At 28.9% G+C, this 17,801-nt stretch overlaps 1 protein-coding gene across 2 annotated transcripts in view; it reads left to right on the top strand.

Moving 5' to 3' along the window:
* Positions 1 to 17,801, top strand: part of LOC111625697 (ribulose-phosphate 3-epimerase-like) — a 48,186-nt gene that overhangs the window by 5,570 nt on the left and 24,815 nt on the right. For both annotated transcript variants that reach the window (XR_002756768.1, XM_023368911.1), the window contains exon 3: positions 6,865 to 6,999. Coding sequence is in view for 1 of the 2 variants with exons in the window: in XM_023368911.1 (XP_023224679.1) it covers positions 6,865 to 6,999 (135 nt within the window). In the remaining variant the exon portion in view is untranslated. The remainder of the gene's footprint in view (positions 1 to 6,864; positions 7,000 to 17,801) is intronic.

Consider the following 17,801-nt stretch of genomic DNA (forward strand, 5'->3'; position numbering starts at 1 on the left):
TTGCAAGTTGCATGGGAGCCACAGTTCTGTACTTTTTTATTCTGTACCACAGTTCTGTACCACAATTTTATTATATAATATAAAACAAATATTGAATTTTTTTAATAAACATATTTTCACAAAATTGTGGAAATAAAATTGTAAAAATAATAATAAAAAGCAGAAATTAACATTTTCAGCAAGAGCTGCATGTAACTCAAAAAGAACCTCATATGGGTCTCGGAGCCGCCTTTGCTCATGTCTGGTCTATAATAAGACTAATTATATTCTAGTAATACAGCAGATCATTTTGGTATTAATTCAAGATTGGGCTAATGAATTTATTGTGTGTATACTGTATTTATTCTGGTATAAGACGATCTTGTGTATAGGATGAGGTGTGACTTTAGAGATCAAAATAAAGAATAAAGGAAATTAGATTTATTAATACAATTCTAATTTTTTTTATTTTAATCACAAAATATTATCAAATGCACATATTAAAAGGCAAACAACCATGTTTGCCTTAATACGTGATGAATGGAAAACAAAACCAAAACATTATAGACCGGAAAAAGTTTATTTTTAATGATTCAGAATCTTTTAATAATCATTAAAAATAACAATTTAACTAATATAAAATAACTACATTTATAATCATTGCTAAGTGACTTGTATTTCATTAATGTTTTTATAAATAACAAGAAACTATATTCTGAGAACGAATGAGATGTGATGCAGTTTTTAATTGATGGATGTAGGATTAAACCAATAAAAAAGGGGTGTGTGTCTTAATTTGTTTAAAATAGGTGCCAGCTTAAGATAAATAGACTGTAGACCTGTAATGAGAGCATGAAGTATACACTGTTCACAGAAATTATTGCAAAAATGTAAGGAATCCTTTGTTTGCAGTTATAGGATGACCTAGGTTTTTGAAGCAGTGAAAAATGAATAAAAAACCTCATCAAAAACATCATTTTAATTCAGTTTGTCACAAAATTTAACTCATTAAATACTAACTTCTTCACATTAACTGGATCAATAACTATAACTAAATATGCAGAAAACATTTGTCGAATTTACATTAAATTATATACTGGGATTATGAAGGTTTTGCTTGGTGTATTTAGTAATCATTAAATACTGTTGAAAAGAGTTCTGTAGTAAAAAGTAAGTTTTTGTTCTTTTAAAGCTCTACTTTGGGATTAAGCATTGAGTCTTTCAAAGCTGGAACTTGTCTTAACATTAATCAATATTGCAACATTTGTTTCTAATACAGTATTTCTGGAAGACAAGGAAGGTGAGATATTGATTAATGTCTGTTTTGGGTTTTTGTAAAAATCAAAACATGTTTCAGTGACCAATTTATCCTGCTCGTGCTTGTAATGTTTGTGCAGTTTAATTGTTTTTATTTCATTTTTAAAACACAGGTTATCTCTGTTTTGAAAAATTTTTCCAATTAGTGTCTTTAAAACAGAACAGAACAGAAACAGTGTCTTTAAAATTGAACAAAACAGAACAGAAACAGTGTCTTTAAAATTTAAAACAGAAACAGAAGACACAACCAAAAAAGAAATCAACTATTTAGACATTACGATAAGAAGATTAAAACAAAGTTTAGAATTTAGAACATTTAAAAAGCCTGGATCGAGTCAAATAACAATACGATACCAATCCAACGTACCACTTCACGTCAAATATAACATATTTAAAATGGAATATTCTAAGATAAAAAACAGGACAAGTCAAGAAATACATATATCCGCAGATTTAGCCGAATTAAAAAAGAAGTTTCTCCTGGCAGGCTACCCACAAAGACTAGTGAAAAAATGGGAACTTAAGATAAATAATCCTAAAGCACAACAGGTTAATAAGAAAACAAATAGCATTAAGTATATTGGATTTCCATATATTAAAGGATTACACGAACAAATTGATAATGAAATAAGCAATATGCACTTTAAGTTAGCACCGTCATACCAAAAAATGTATACAAAATTAAAACAATTCGAAAATGAGAAAAAACAACAACCACCAACAGAAACTAAGAACGTTGTGTATAAAATTCATTGTACTTGTAGCAATAATAAATATTACATAGGAGAAACAAAAAGGAAGCTAAAAACTAGATTAAAAGAACATATAGCGGATCTGAAATACAATAGACTAAATTCCGCCTTCCATGATCATAGCACTATGAATGATTGTACAATAGATAAAGATAATATACAAATACTCCACAAAGAAAAAGAAACATATAGTAGAAAGTTTAAAGAAAGTGTAGAAATTCTCAAAAGCAAAAAATGCATAAACAAAAATCTAAGTATTAAAATTAATGAAAACTGGCTAAATATCTTATAATCTGCAGAAACGATAATTTATGTAGAAGGTAATTTCTTGAAATATTTTATGTAAACAGGATTTTTAGAATGAGGTATTTTCTTGAAAAGAAATAATTTGTATAAAAAAGACATTTTAGGAAAAAAAATATTTCATGTAAAAAGTAATACTGCCACAAGGTGGCCTGCTAGTCATATGACCATAGTAACCAGTGGTACGCTTAACTGGGGGAAACAAGAGGGGGAGGAGAGGTCATCCCAATCGTTTGCAAAAAGAGGAAATTGCATGATTTTGAAAGACAAATATGTCAATTTTAATATTGTTGTAAATGTATAAGAAAAATTTTAAAGTGTTTAGATTTTACAACTGCGAAAAACAAATAATTAGGTACGTACTTCATTGTAAATTTGTCATGTAAAATCCACATAAAAAATAAGGTTTTAAAATATTTTAGATAACAAAAACCGTATGTTTTCTTAGATAAAAGTGTGTTAAGCGCCAAGAAATTTTTGTAACAACCAGTAAACATAAGCGATGAAACTTGTGGTTTTTTAATATCTTGATAACCTGTAATTAAAAAGGTATGCTTTTAGAAAAACAATACCTAATATGTTTGTTGTAATTTTATAGTGTTGAACTTTTGTTTTTAGTTGGCTGAAGAGGGGCAATAAATGCCCGAAACGTGTGTAATAACAACACGTATCAACTGAATAAAACTTGATGATGAGTATTGCCAAGTGCCTGAAGATAAATACGATAATTATTTGTGTTTGAATTTGACTGAATAAAACTTGATGATGAGTATTGCCAAGTGCCTGAAGATAAATACGATAATTATTTGTGTTTGAATTACTACTAGTGTCTGTAGTCTTAACCATTATCCTACTCCATTTTATTGTAACATTTTTGCAGTTATTGCTATATTATTTTTCTACTACAGATTTCTTTGGTTCTGCTTTAATTTTCCCAGAACCTTGTTTATGTTTTCAGGTACTGTACATATCTGAACCTTTGCCTGACAGATATGTTAACAGTTATGCAATCTACATCTGTAATCTTTGTTTATGGATGTTTGTGTAATTTAGATTACCATGTGATCACACATATCACTCATCATGCTCTCTATTTTTTATTTTTTATTTCTATAACTAATTTAATTAATCTAGTTATTAAATTTGATATTAAATGGCAATATTGTTGATTTTTAATTCCAAATTACACATTTAAAAATTGAAGAATTGCAATGAAGAAACTACAGTGATATTTAGATTTAAAGTATTTTATATTAGTGTTTGTTTATATATAAAATACTTTTTGTCATAATTAGACAAATATCTTAATTCATAGTTTATTGAAAAATGATAAAATAGATTCAAATGTGGTGGTTTGAGATCCTGGTAAAGAATTTAAACTTCTCACTAATAGAATGTAATTCCTATTATTTCCATGTGACGATACTTAATAGCATTAGATTGTTTGGAGAATTCATAGTGAAACTTGACAAAAATTCAACGCAATATGCTTGTACAAAATTAGAGTTTTGTTAAATAACTAGCTTACCTGTCGCACATTGCTGCGATCTCAGAAGAAACAAAATTCAAGCAAACTTGTTATAATAAAATTCAATTTACATTTTATCATTTTTATTGAAACTTATTATTATTCATTTTCATTGGGAAAATATTTCAAAATGTCGTTTCAATTCTGTTTATTTATTGGAGTGCTTGTGGATACACAATATTTTTTGTTTTTTCGTCTGGTGTGTACACAAATAAATCAGAAGTTTTCTGACGCATGAGCTGGCCACATACAGTTGTCCATGTGAGAAGCACGGATTCTCCAAATCTAGCCCACACACTTGCAGCGATTGTCAGAAGTGCGATATTCCCCATTTTTATATATATTTTTTAATCCTTTACAATTTTAATTATTTAATTGCTCCTTCCTCTCTTCCTTGACATGTTGTGAAATTTCTGATAGTTGGATAATAAACCGTTTTATTGTAATTTGTCTTTTTAAATTATTTTGAGTTGATATTATTTGGAAAAGGGGGATTCCTAGATTGGTAAATAAGCGAATTTCCTCCTACAACTTTGGTTGTTGTTCGGGATACAGTTAAGGTTTTAACAAAGTTCGAGAGAATACATAACTAGCAAAAAATAGTTGAAATAAAGTGATTAAACAAAAATTATTACAAATATCATAAATAACAGTTCACAAATGTATACATAGAGATATTTTTTGGAAGAGGGAAATGGTCTTCACAATTTGAAATCAATTGAACTCACGATGAAATGCTCATATACACTCGCGCCATCTATCGTAGGATAAATGTATTATGCCAGAAACCTTCGAGGGAGTGTATTAAAAATCTTCCCAAAGTTTCATGGCAATCAGATAAACGGTGTGGTAATGCATGAAGGACATACAGACAGACAACATACATTCATTTTTATATATATAGATATATACACTATTTGTTTCAATAACTTTTTGCCATCTATCAGGTAGCTTCATGATCTCTTTTATGTGAAACATTTTATTTTTTGTAACAAATTTTTGAAATGGTTTTTTCATTAAAGAAGTTTAGTAAAGACTGAAACAAATGGTAATTGGACAGTGATACATCTGATGAATAGAGTGAGTGGATAAAGCCTTCCGTCCAAGGTCAAGTAAACTTTTGCCAACTCCTCATAGACACATGCAACCCAGAATTGTCTTGTTGAAAAATGACATCTTTCCTGTTGATCAATTCTGGGCATACGTTTAATTGCCTCATTTAATCAATCTAACTGGGAGCAATATTTGTTTGAATTAAGTGTTTAATTATTTTCCGGAAGTTCATAATAAACAATCTCATCAAATTATCAGTATAACTTACTTTGGATGGCTTTTGGAGTGGATAGTGATAGCTCATTTCATGTTCCCCAAAATCTTTTTCATTCAATATTTTTGTACAGAATCCACTTTTAGTATCCTGTAATTATCCACTTCAAAAATGAGTCATTTTGCATTTTAAGATCAAATCACATAGTGAGACCATGGTCCATCAAATGTTTTTCTGTTAAGTTGTGGTACCCAAACATCACAGCAACTGATGTAACCAAGACATTTCAAATGTTCATAAAGGCACTGCTTGATATTTTTAGGATTTTGGCAATCTCTTGAGTACTGTAACATGGATTATTATTGACTAATGATTTTATCTGATCATTATCAACAACAAATGGTCTACAAGAGCACTCTGCATCCATCTTTCAGAGAAAAATTATAGGCTTTGAAATGAGAAACCACGGTACATACCATGCTTGCACCAACAGCATCATCTCCATAAACAGCACATATCTGTTTTTGGATCTGAGAAGCATTTTTATCCTTGTGATAATAGAAAAGCATTAAATGTTGGTGATGAACTTTCTTGCCCTCCATCTTTTAACTGTTGTTAAAAAACACAACCAATTTCTATGCTTTCTCTTTCAAATGATGCTTAGAAATGACACACTTGGGTGAAAGAACCATAAAAAGCATATGAAAAATCAGACAAAACTGTTAATAGTGCTATTTATCAAAAAAGCTAAGAAATTTCTGAACCCAATATTATGTAGCAAAATTACTATGCAATCAATTTCAGAGGAGAGATTTCAAAAAAATAGAAATTACTATAAAAAATAAGCAAATTAATTAATATAAAAATAGACTAATGTATAAAAATTATTCATTTATACATAATAAACAACTGCTTACCTCTAAATAAATTGATTTGTTATTTAATTAGTTATTAGCCTTAATATAGCCTGATTGATAATCTGGCAGATCATTTGGTAATAACAAATTGTTAATTTATTCTGTCAGAAATATTTTCAATTCTAAACCTCTCAGTTTAGCATCAACTGTTATTTAATAGAACAACTTTCAAATTAAACAAAATATTTCATTTGTTTACTTTGAGAGTTGATTTATTACTTGTAGAAAGCAGCTGATGTTAGAGTTCATAAAGTTTGCACATGATTATGAAATATGATGTATTCTCAAATCAAATTGATAATAGAAATGTTTATCATAAATATTTCATATTAAAGACAATTTTGAATCTGCATTGCAAAATGTACTTGTATTTCTTTTTTAATCCATTGATTTTATTATATATTATTATATAGTTCAGAAAATGAAGGCATCAAAATCTGAATGACGAATAGGAAAAAAAATGTTATAAATGATGCACATTACTGTCAATTAGTATACATGATTTTAAAGTTATAAACACATTCAAATTGGATTATGTTAGTATTTATTTTACAGAAAGTGCTTTCATAGTTTAACTATAGTGTGTGTGTGTATGTATATATATATATTTATTTATTTATTGATTTGTTTTTATTTTTTATTTGAGTTTATGTATTTATTCCAAACAATAATCAAAATTCTTGAAGTATAAAGAGAAATTCTCCTAGAAAAAGTTTTCTGCTATTTATGTAAAACATTCAGAAAAATTAGCACTTAATATACATTTGTAAAAATTTTTAACAAAAAAATTTTTATTTGCAGGTTGGTGTTGGTTTAAAACCAGCAACATCTGTTGAGGAATTATTACCTTTGGTGGAACATGTAGACATGATTCTTATTATGACAGTGGAACCAGGTTTTGGAGGTCAATCATTTTTGTCTGAAATGATGTCAAAAGTAAGTGTTTCTTATTCAATCATCAAGTTAGAAAGATTAATGTTCCTGAAAATATATATTTTAGCATAAAGCTGTTAAACACATGTCAAAAACATCCAAGTGCCCAGCAACAAAACTCATGGATAAACAAACATTTTTGGTCTCCTTCTGAGCTCTGTTTCAGGTTTGCTGCTTTCCTTTAAATGGAACATGAGTTGAAGCTTTGAATTCAAATTTAAAACACTGTGGTTCAACAAACATATGAAGTGGTAAAACATGCATCATTACATAATTCAGTTGGCTGTATTGATTGGTTGACTTTCCATAGATAGTGCAAGATTGCACATTGATTGCCAAAGATATAAGATTTATTTTTCTTGAATAAGAAATGATGCACATTTTACCAGTTCATATAACTGTTGAACCACATAGTGTTTTAAATTTGAATTCAAACATTAGTTTCAATTCACATTCCATTTAAAGGAAAGCAGCAAACTTGAAGCAGAGCTCAGAAGAAGCCTGTAAACATTTGTTTACCTGTGAATTTTGTCACTGGGCACCCAGAGTTTTTGAGATGTGTTACACAGTAAGTCCAGTGTGAAAGTGTTCAAACTATTAAAGCTGTTAATTTTTAATTTAAATATAAAATGGCCAGTGAAACAAGAAAAATTAATTTATGATCTTCAAAACTGATCATTTTATAGAGGATTGTAATTAGATACAACATATATCCAATAAATGAAAAACATTCAAAAAGTTCTATTTTTTTGAATTTATTGGATAAATAATCCACAACCTTCTGAATCACATTCAGAAGGTGTGGATTATTTATTTTTAACTTCTTACTCCAATTCAAATTCTTTGTGATTTCTAAACACAGTAACACAAAGAAACTTTATTTTTCCTGTTCTCATTTTGTAGTTATTATTTTAAATGGATTTAAGAGTTAATCTGGATTATGAAATAGGAAAGACATTCAGTAAGATATCAGTAAAAAAGCATTTTTCAGCTAAACTTTGTTTTACTCTGAAGACAAATTTTTACTTTCCTGGCTCTTATATATGAGAGGGAAAGTATGGCATTCAGTCAAAAAATGATCCCTCCAAGATTTTTTACATTTCTGGGCTCAGGGCCTTGAAATGTCGAGAAATTTAAAAAAATTTGGGGGACTTTTGTATGTATGGAAATTAGTGTGTGTGTGAGGGAGGAATGATTTTGTTCACTCACTTTGAAGCTTAATAACTCCTGTACCTGTGTATTAGGGGGATTGATGCTATTAAATTTTGGTGGTCAAGAGAGTGAGGAGATAGAGATTCATGTGTCATATCTTGAAATCTTTGAATCCTATTCAAGAAATTATTAAATTCAATCCTACTCAAGATATGACACATGAATCTCTATTTACTCTAGAATTGACACATTATTAACATTTACAATTTTTTTTTATAAAATTCATCTCTATCTTCAAAATTAATGTTTTTGCCATTTTATAATAATTAATAATATAAAAAGATTTTAAAATAAAATCTCATAACAGAAGATGCCATTTTTAAATTTAAACTCAATTTTAACTCTTGCCAGGAAAGTTAAGCAATGCATTACTGGCTTTTTAAAAAATTGAACCAAAATAAAAATAGTTAAATCATCATCTATTTTTATTTTAGTTACTTTTTATTTTTAAAATTTGTTGTTATTTATTAATTAATAACTTTTTATATATGTTAAAAACTTTGTTTTTCAAATTATTTTAAAATTTAATGTTTTATATGTACAGTATATTTATTGACAAGACTATGTCTTGTTTATAAAATTGTACTGCTGTTTTATGTTACCAGCATACAGGTATGAAGGAGTACATGTAGAGAGTTGATATTTGGCACCAAATCATTTGTGCATAAAAAATCCAGACTTGTAGGTAGTCAGGGGACCGAGAACCGAGTCAAAATAAAATACAAAATGGCGACCCTCTTCTACAAACAGGCAAAACAGGCACCTCACCCCACCGAAGTCAGGTGGGGAGAGTACCACTCACATTCATTCTAAGAAGTGAACTCTGACCTTAGGACTGAACACGTAGTTTCTTCTATGTTAAATAAAATTTGTAATCTAATTTTGTAAATTTGGGAGTGCTTCAAATATGACGTTAAAACGGTTTTATGTCGTTACGGTTTTTTATGTTAAAACGGTTTTTTAACATTATCTAGTATAGTAAAATTGTGGAACCAATAAAAATTTGATGTTATATTAGGGTTGTCGTTAGATCTGATGTTATAATCGGATTAAACTGTATATTGTTTGTGCAAAATAAAAAAATAATTTCAGATGATACAATAGCCATGATTATTTTTTTCAAAAACGGGAAATTTTCATTATGCATCGAAAAAATTCAACCTGGGCCGACATGCAACGTAGAGAAATTTCAAAATTGGATAGGTTAATTTCATTGAAAATACATCGTGGACAACCTTGTGGTCATGCCCAGTGAAGTTTGAACAATCGCACCCAAAAGCAGCAATACCAAAGAAGATTGGAGAATGAGAACGAGACCTGCTTTGAGCGTCAAAGTGATTACGCTTAGTAGTGAGTCTCTGAGACATAGTCTTGTTCCAAATACAGCTTTGCCATTTTACTTGTTCTATTCTAATTTGAATTTTTGGTCCTGAGGACAATTTAAGTAGTAACAAATCAAAAAGCATTTGAATACTAATAATGAGTTACATTTTTGTTATTTAGAGCAAAAATACTGATCTTGTATTATTATTTTGAAATAGCTTTTTAGATATAATACAATTATATTTAATTTATTACTCCTATTTATTATGATGATTAATTTTAAAATTGAATATATTTACTCACAATATAGCAGTGGTGTGCCGTGACGTTTGATGATAAGAAAGCTGTTTCTATAAAAAGCTGACTTACAGGGGCAATCAGTTAATTGTGCATCAGGGTCCATTCATATTCGTTTGTTCGATAAGTAGAAACCATACACTTCTTTAAATGTATTTTTAATAGATTATCTGATTTACTTAATAAATAAACAAGTTCAATATAATTACCACTGTTATTAGATTCAATAGATTCCCTATGCTCTCTAAATACCAATTCTTGCTTTGAGAAAAAAACATATAACATTTATTAATCTAGATATAATATATCTATTAGCCGTAATTATTTTGTTATAATTTTCAATATTTATTTTATATTGTTTACTAATTTTATATTCTATTCTGCTTTGATTTCTAAATTGCTTCAATTGTACGAAAGAATCGATGTGACATTTACGATTTTCGTGTCTTTTGCCAGCTTTATTAAAATTATTTAAATCATCAAAGCCATTCTTATTCCACACACTAATTTTATTTGGAAATAGTAGGCAAAGCCAACAAAACAATTTTTGCATTTCTATGCATCCACAAAGCCAATTATCTTCATAAATTTTATTGTAAAAATGTCGAACAGATTTTTTTGTTGACATATTTACATTTAATTTAGGCATTGGTCTTTCTCTTTTAATAATGTTTTCTTTTCCATTATATGGTCTTGAGCCAAAACTTTTTAAAATAAATTTTCAATATCACAATTACATTCTAAATTGCTAGCCATGATAAAAGGGCTAAAATTAAAAATAAAATTATTAAAACTTACTTTATGAAATAAAATGTGTGATGGATATACAATTATACATACCTGGTACAAAATATTCTTCAATTGTATGAATATACTTTTAAAGAAAATTATAATTAAATATAGTTCTGTGAAGAAACGTACATAAAAATAACATAAAATATTCTTTACTTTTTAAATATTAAAACAATCCACTTAGTTAAAATTGCTCCCTACGAGTGGCTAATGGATGGAATCATAGATGATCTTGATAGGTGTACAGTGCGTGCATGCATGCATGCCAAATCCCGAGGGTGCTGATACATTAACCAGTATCCAGTTAATGTTAAATGCCTCTTTTGTTGCATCCAGTGGTGATATTCAGCAGGTTCGCACAGGTTCGGCCGAACCCGTTGTTAACATTTTCAAAGTTTTCCAAACCTTGTTAAACACACGTAACATTTCTCAGTGGTTTTGTTTCTTTTAAAAAATATATTAAAATATACGTATTATACTCTGTAACACTACTAAACTAGAGCCTTATACTCCATTCGCCTTGGTGCTCGACCGTTTCAATCTCGATTGGAACGAGGTTCAATCGCGGGCGACTCGAGAGTTGTTGAAACTAGATCCAGGGGTCATATTCTGGTCACCGTCTCTGGTCTCTTGTCTCTCACAAGACGGTCTCTAATTTGGATTAGCCAATCAGCGACCGGCTTATGAGAGACAAGCCGGTGACCAGAATACAACCCCAGCATAAGAGAGATCCCACAATCCCACGCGCGCGAGAAAATGCAAGATGGCTGCGGAACATGTGTCATAATAAAATATGTACAAAATAAACCATTTTGAACACTCGTTATTATTATTTATCAAGAAAAAAAGAATATAGTTCTGGCATAAAAAATGTTAAATTTTAACTGACTTAATTTTGCGAACGCATCTTTTTTATTTATATGGGTATCTTAAAGTCAGTTTTTGCACTAATGTTGCTAATGCACCATTTGAGCGAAAAAAAATTGTTAAGGAAAAAGTTTCTGTTAGCGAACCCTTTGTTAAATATTTCGAATATCACCACTGGTCGCATCACTAGTATATCTCAAAGGACGTGACAGGGAGTGTAGATTTTAAACGTTTCTCATCATAGCTGTAAAAATCTGAATATGTTAAACTTAATAGTCATTTGTTTTCTAACTAATTCGTTTTAGGATCAAGTGTCCTCAGAAATTTCCAAAATTTACAACTTTTCGGTCACTCTCATTGAACTGGAAAAATTTTTATCTTTATTACATCTAATATTACAAAGAAATCAGTCCCCACTGTACTAGGCTAGAGATTGCTTTGGTTAAGTTGTTTAAGTAAAATTCCAGCTCTTTCAGCAGGATTTTATTTATGTCCCTAATTCCATAATCTCTTAATTATTTAACTACTTCTTAAGTAGAAATAAGTCAAAACTGGTTACTTTGTACTTGAATATTCATTAGTCTTGGGAAAGGAGTAGAAAGATAAATTTTTATGACAACGAATACATAAATAGTAAATTTAAGGAAAATAAATTCTAGAGCTTTTTTTGTACCATGTGCATCTCATTCATTAAATTTGGTTGTAAATGATGCTGCCAAAGTAACAGTTAATTTTTTAACATTGTACAAGAATTGTACTGTATATGTTTTTTCTACCATCCCCTTATAGATGAAACATACAAAATTGTAATATCACTGGTTTAACATTGAAATCCATAAGTAATATAAGATGGGAGAGCAGAATAAATAAATGAATTATTTTAATGGATTTTTTTAACTCCTGTCAACTATACAGAACTATCATAAAAACATACCAGTAAATTCATATTGGTTGGGTTAAGTTATAAATCTACTCATGATTCACATAATCAACCAAATATCTAGCAAGCAGGTGACTAACAGCCTGGAACCGGCTCTGGAAAGAATCATTGGAAGCATTATACGATATTTTGGTGTGTAGCATCCACCAGCTAAACCAGGTGAGGTTGGTACTCTGTAAAGCACATGTGCGAATTCATATAATCTGGCTGCTTGGAAGCTGACCCAGCTTCGATAATATAGTGCTTCCATTCCGCCACTGATATTCGAATATACAATAGCAATCTTATCATTTTTTTCACATGTAGTATAGAATTTTGTAATAAGATACATAATGCTGTTATAATAAAATATTAATTTTAATTAATTCAAAGCACGTTAAAGTAAAAATAATTGCGCAATATGTATTTAAATTTTAGAAAATACAAGGAAAGCAGCNGTATAGAATTTTGTAATAAGATACATAATGCTGTTATAATAAAATATTAATTTTAATTAATTCAAAGCACGTTAAAGTAAAAATAATTGCGCAATATGTATTTAAATTTTAGAAAATACAAGGAAAGCAGCGCTTCCACTTGCACTTCCACCACTTCCAAGGACGGCATGCCATTGCAGTATAGTAATTTCAAATTTTATATTTTGTTTAAATAATAAATTTTTGTTGTTTCTAGTCTGAAATTCCATAAAAGCATTTTCCAATATATATTACCATTATATGATTATGATTTACAGTAGAAATGCTTTGGATGGAAAGCATATGACCTGAAGTGAAATCAACTACATTCTCAGAATGATTTTTAAATTTTTGTCTGCTTTAAAAATTTATATTTATTGATGTAAATACAGCCTTAATGTGCATTATATAAAATCTATATTCTTTGACTTTTATTGGATAGTAAAATTATGATTTTAAATAATGATATTATATAAAAGGACTACTTTTTCTTTATCTTCTAGTTAGTTTTTTCTTGTTTTAATTTAAAATGTTCAAGCCCTGATAATTTTAAGAAGCCATCAACCAATTGATCTTCACACAGACTGGATCTCTTTTGGGAGATTGCAATACAGCAAATATATTCAGACAAGTGAAATCTCCTTGCTTTTTCCTTTAATTCATTCATAAGGATTAATTTTGCTATTACAACAGCTTTGAAATGTAGTCATAAAGAATTTCATACTGCTCTTTTATGTGTTACAATTATACATGAATAGTGTTTTATCATAAAATTATAAACATTATACTTCTTTAATTTTTTTATTAAGTACAGTGGTGCCTCGTATAACGTACTTAATTTGTTCCAGGTGCATGTCTGTTAAGTGAAAAGTCCGTTATATGAAACACATTTTCCCATAGAAATACATGTTAAAACATATAATTCGTTCCGCGGCATAAAATAACTGTACTGTACTATAAAAAAAATGAAAATGGAGCAGTGACCAATTATGCCAGGTAATCAGATGTCGTGAGGAGAAGGTGGAGGAACACTTTCTTTACACATTCATACAGATACAGACTTTTTACACATTGCAGAAGATCTCTTTTTATTGTTTTTAATCGGAGTCAGATTCAGGAGAGGCTACCAGAGCTTGCAGGGTCATCTCCTCTTGTTCCATCCTTTGTTTTTTGGCAGCTGGCTTCTTGAAAAACATATCCAAGGTGGTCTGTTTTTCTCTCTTCTTCAACACCTGTCGGAAATGATGGGCGGGTGTCATTGTAGAGATCATTGATCCTGTTGGCCTCAGCTCTGTTTGGATAATGAGTGTTGATAAACTCCTGAACCTTTCCCCATTTGACAAGGAACTTTTTGTCAACTTTCACTCCTGATGATGTCTTGCATTGTTTCAATTGAAATCACTTTTCTGTTTTTTTAGAAGCCATGATTTGCACAACACTTGAATAAATGTAAATACCTTGCACTGAGGTGATGTACGTAATAAACAAGGGAGCAAGCCAAATCTCAACGGGAGCTCTGTACTTCAGATATACTAATAATATATTTTAATAATACTAATATATTATAAAAATAGCAGATTGTCATTGGCAAAGGCAAAAGAGTGGAAACATCATTCGCACTTGTTCGCAGTAAGACTGTTGTTCGCCTCACGTAACTGCTGAATGGAAAGTCCGTTGTTCGAGTCATGTAACGGCCAAACAGAAAGTCCGTTGTTTGCAGTGTCCGTTATTCGAGGCATACGTTATACGAGGCATTACTGTATTTCATTTATACTTAATTTTATTAAGGGATATTTATTCATTTATTTTTACTTCATATTTTATTTCTTTATTTATTTATTTTATTAATTTCAACTATGATTGCTGTTATTTATTTTTAGAATTCTTGTTCTCATTTTTTTTTTTAATTTTTTTATTTACATTCTTCTATTTTTCCATTATATTGTAACTGAAGGTCAGTGAAACTGGTCAAAAACATTATTTTATTAAATTCATTGCTTGATTTTAAAAGTGTGATGATTTTTTTTTGTGATCTATCTCCAGTTAGTTCAAAATATATGGATAATTTTATTATCTTTACATATGAAAACAAAAATTTATAGCTAAAATAATTTTATGTTGCTTTACCACAAAAATAAAAAATATGGAACTTGAACTTCAAAAATATTAATCTTAACTGATTTAAAAGTTTTAATATTTATATTATATTAATCACTGCAATATTAAATTATTATCTACTTTACAGGTAAATATCCTTTCAAGAAGTTATAACTTTCATTTCTGAAATATATGTTAGATTGGACATTGAGATTGGACTTTAAAAAAACATTGTCTTAGCTAACTTTATTTGATTCAGTTTTTCACATTTCGTCTTACTTTTTTGTAATTTTATGAAGCATCTTTATTTAATTTTTTCTGCATGAAAATAAGATTGGAAATTCTTCAGAGGTCAGGCCTTTGATAAAATTTCTTTCAAATCTTACTTTTCCCATAAGGATTAACATGAAATTATTTTAATTAATTATTTTATTTTATTTTTTTTTTGTAAATTTTCATCTGATGGAGATAATTATGATCAATTCTTTTGAAGACAAAGTCCTTTCCAAAAAAATATAGGAACCACCATTTATTAACTTTGTGTTCCAGACATTACACTTTTGTTTTTTAAACAAGGAACAGGAAGTTCCTTGTTTAAAAAAACAAGGAACTTCCTTGTTTAAAAAAACAAGGAACTTCCTTGTTTTTTAAAAATGTTTATATTTTTAATTGGATATTTTTGTGTTTTTTAAAAGACTGTTTGGCGGCCAGTAGCCTAAAAAGAAAGGTCAGTCGCCAAAAGTGTAATGTCTGGAACACAAAGTTAATAAATGGTGGTTCCTATATTTTTTTGGAAAGGACTTTGTCTTCAAAAGAATTAATCATAATTATTTTATGTTTGAGAAAATATTTTTGGATTCCGTTGGCAATTTCTGCTTATATTTCAAATGAATATTTTATTTACCAAACATGTGTCTAAACTGTCAGTGAATTTTATTTTCCTTTCTGTCAATATTTCCAGGAAATTTATTTTTATTTATGTACTTACTTATTAACTTGTCCCATTGTATTTTATAGAAAAATTTATGAAAGCCCACAAATTTCTGTCAAATGATCATTAAAGTTCGTTTTAGTTTATTGGTTGACTTAGAACCTAATGCTGCATGAATATTTTGAAAGTACGAAATATTTTAATCTTTGTAAATATTTGTGTAAAATAAGATTGATTGATTCTATGCAAAGATATGTAAATAAAACAAAATTTATTTTATTAAAAGAAGATTGAAAGAAAAATGCTGAAATTCATAACAGTGTGACAGAAGCAATTATTCAATGTATATAGTCAAGTACTACATGTACTGTACCAACAATTAACAAAATCATGTATAGTTTTCTTAAGATCACTTGAGCATCACCTGGTACATTAGCTAGTCATATATTACTTTGGTGTGTGCCTTAGTATATTGCATTTTATATTACAGGCAATTTTTTTCTACAAAAATAAGGCTAATATCAGATTACAATAATTAGGATTATATATTTGCCATCTTGATGTATAAATAAATGGCAAACATTAAGAAAATAGAATCATTATATCAAAGAATAGATACAGTTAAATCTTGATAACTAATAGCCTGAATAAATGGTCACTTCAGATAAGTAATCATATTTTCCTACTGAGGGTAGCAAGTAACCTAGAAATCTTGGGGCTCTGGTAAATAATGTTGTCCTCAATGTACTGTGGAAACATATCATAGCCTACTGAAACAGAAGAATGCAAGCTATGATATCCAAGCTGACATTTGAGATCTGTTAATAATTTTATATTAATTATTCTTTTGGCTGGGAAATGTAAATAAAAACTGATTAAAAAAATTTTTTTTTTAAAGTATTGAATTATTCAAGTTCTTGTATTTTTCAAAACATATCTTGAAACCCAATTAATTAGTAATGTGTGAAATGACTGCCAGATTAAATCGGGCTACTACTGTATAATTATTTTTTAAAGAAGTACCTGATTTAATCCAACAGTTATTTAGCATATTTTTCAGTACATATTACAATAATAATATTAAAAAACACAACACCCTTATTAATCCAGCAATATTTAATAAGATAATAATAACGTTTTCGACTGTTTTAAACAGCCTTCATCAGTTAAACTATTTCAAACTAAAAGAATGCTAAAAATAGAATACAAGTTTTTAAAAACTCAAATTCCAACGTAAAACGCAGTCGTATAATAATTCGACTGCGTTTTACGTTGGAATTTGAGTTTTTAAAAGCTTGTATTCTATTTTTAGCATTCTTTTAGTTTGAAATAGTTTAACTGATGAAGGCTGTTTAAAACAGTCGAAAACGTTATTATTATCTTATTAAATATTGCTGGATTAATAAGGGTGTTGTGTTTTTAGTTATACATTATCCAGTAAGTGCATTATTTATTTATCTATTGAATAATAATATTAATTAATGAATGGATGAAACAAGAACAAAATTTAAAGTTTGGTCTTGATCCACTCTTATGTTACATTATCTAGGCATTCTCACAAGACATAGTCGGAATTTATGAATTCTGGTCCATCACACACTTTCTATGCATCGTGTATTTTGCTTGTTGATACGTGCTTACTGTCCTTAATTACTTATATTATACTTGTGTCCACTTTAGAAATATAATTGCATTAAAATAAATATATTTTAATTGGAAATGGTGTGTTTCTTCTCCCTCAGTATAACAAGTCCTAGTTCACAAGAATGTCCAAAGTGGACACAAGTATAATACATGTATTTTGCAGTTTCAAGCTTTTCATGCATTAGTAATCTTCAAGTCATGCCTAGTGGCTGTTAATTACTGCTTTGGTATTAAATAATATTGGTTA

The sequence above is a fragment of the Centruroides sculpturatus genome, unplaced genomic scaffold (assembly GCF_000671375.1).
Source record: "Centruroides sculpturatus isolate CEXI.00-Female unplaced genomic scaffold, Cexi_2.0 scaffold78, whole genome shotgun sequence".
NCBI classification, from domain to species: domain Eukaryota; kingdom Metazoa; phylum Arthropoda; class Arachnida; order Scorpiones; family Buthidae; genus Centruroides; species Centruroides sculpturatus.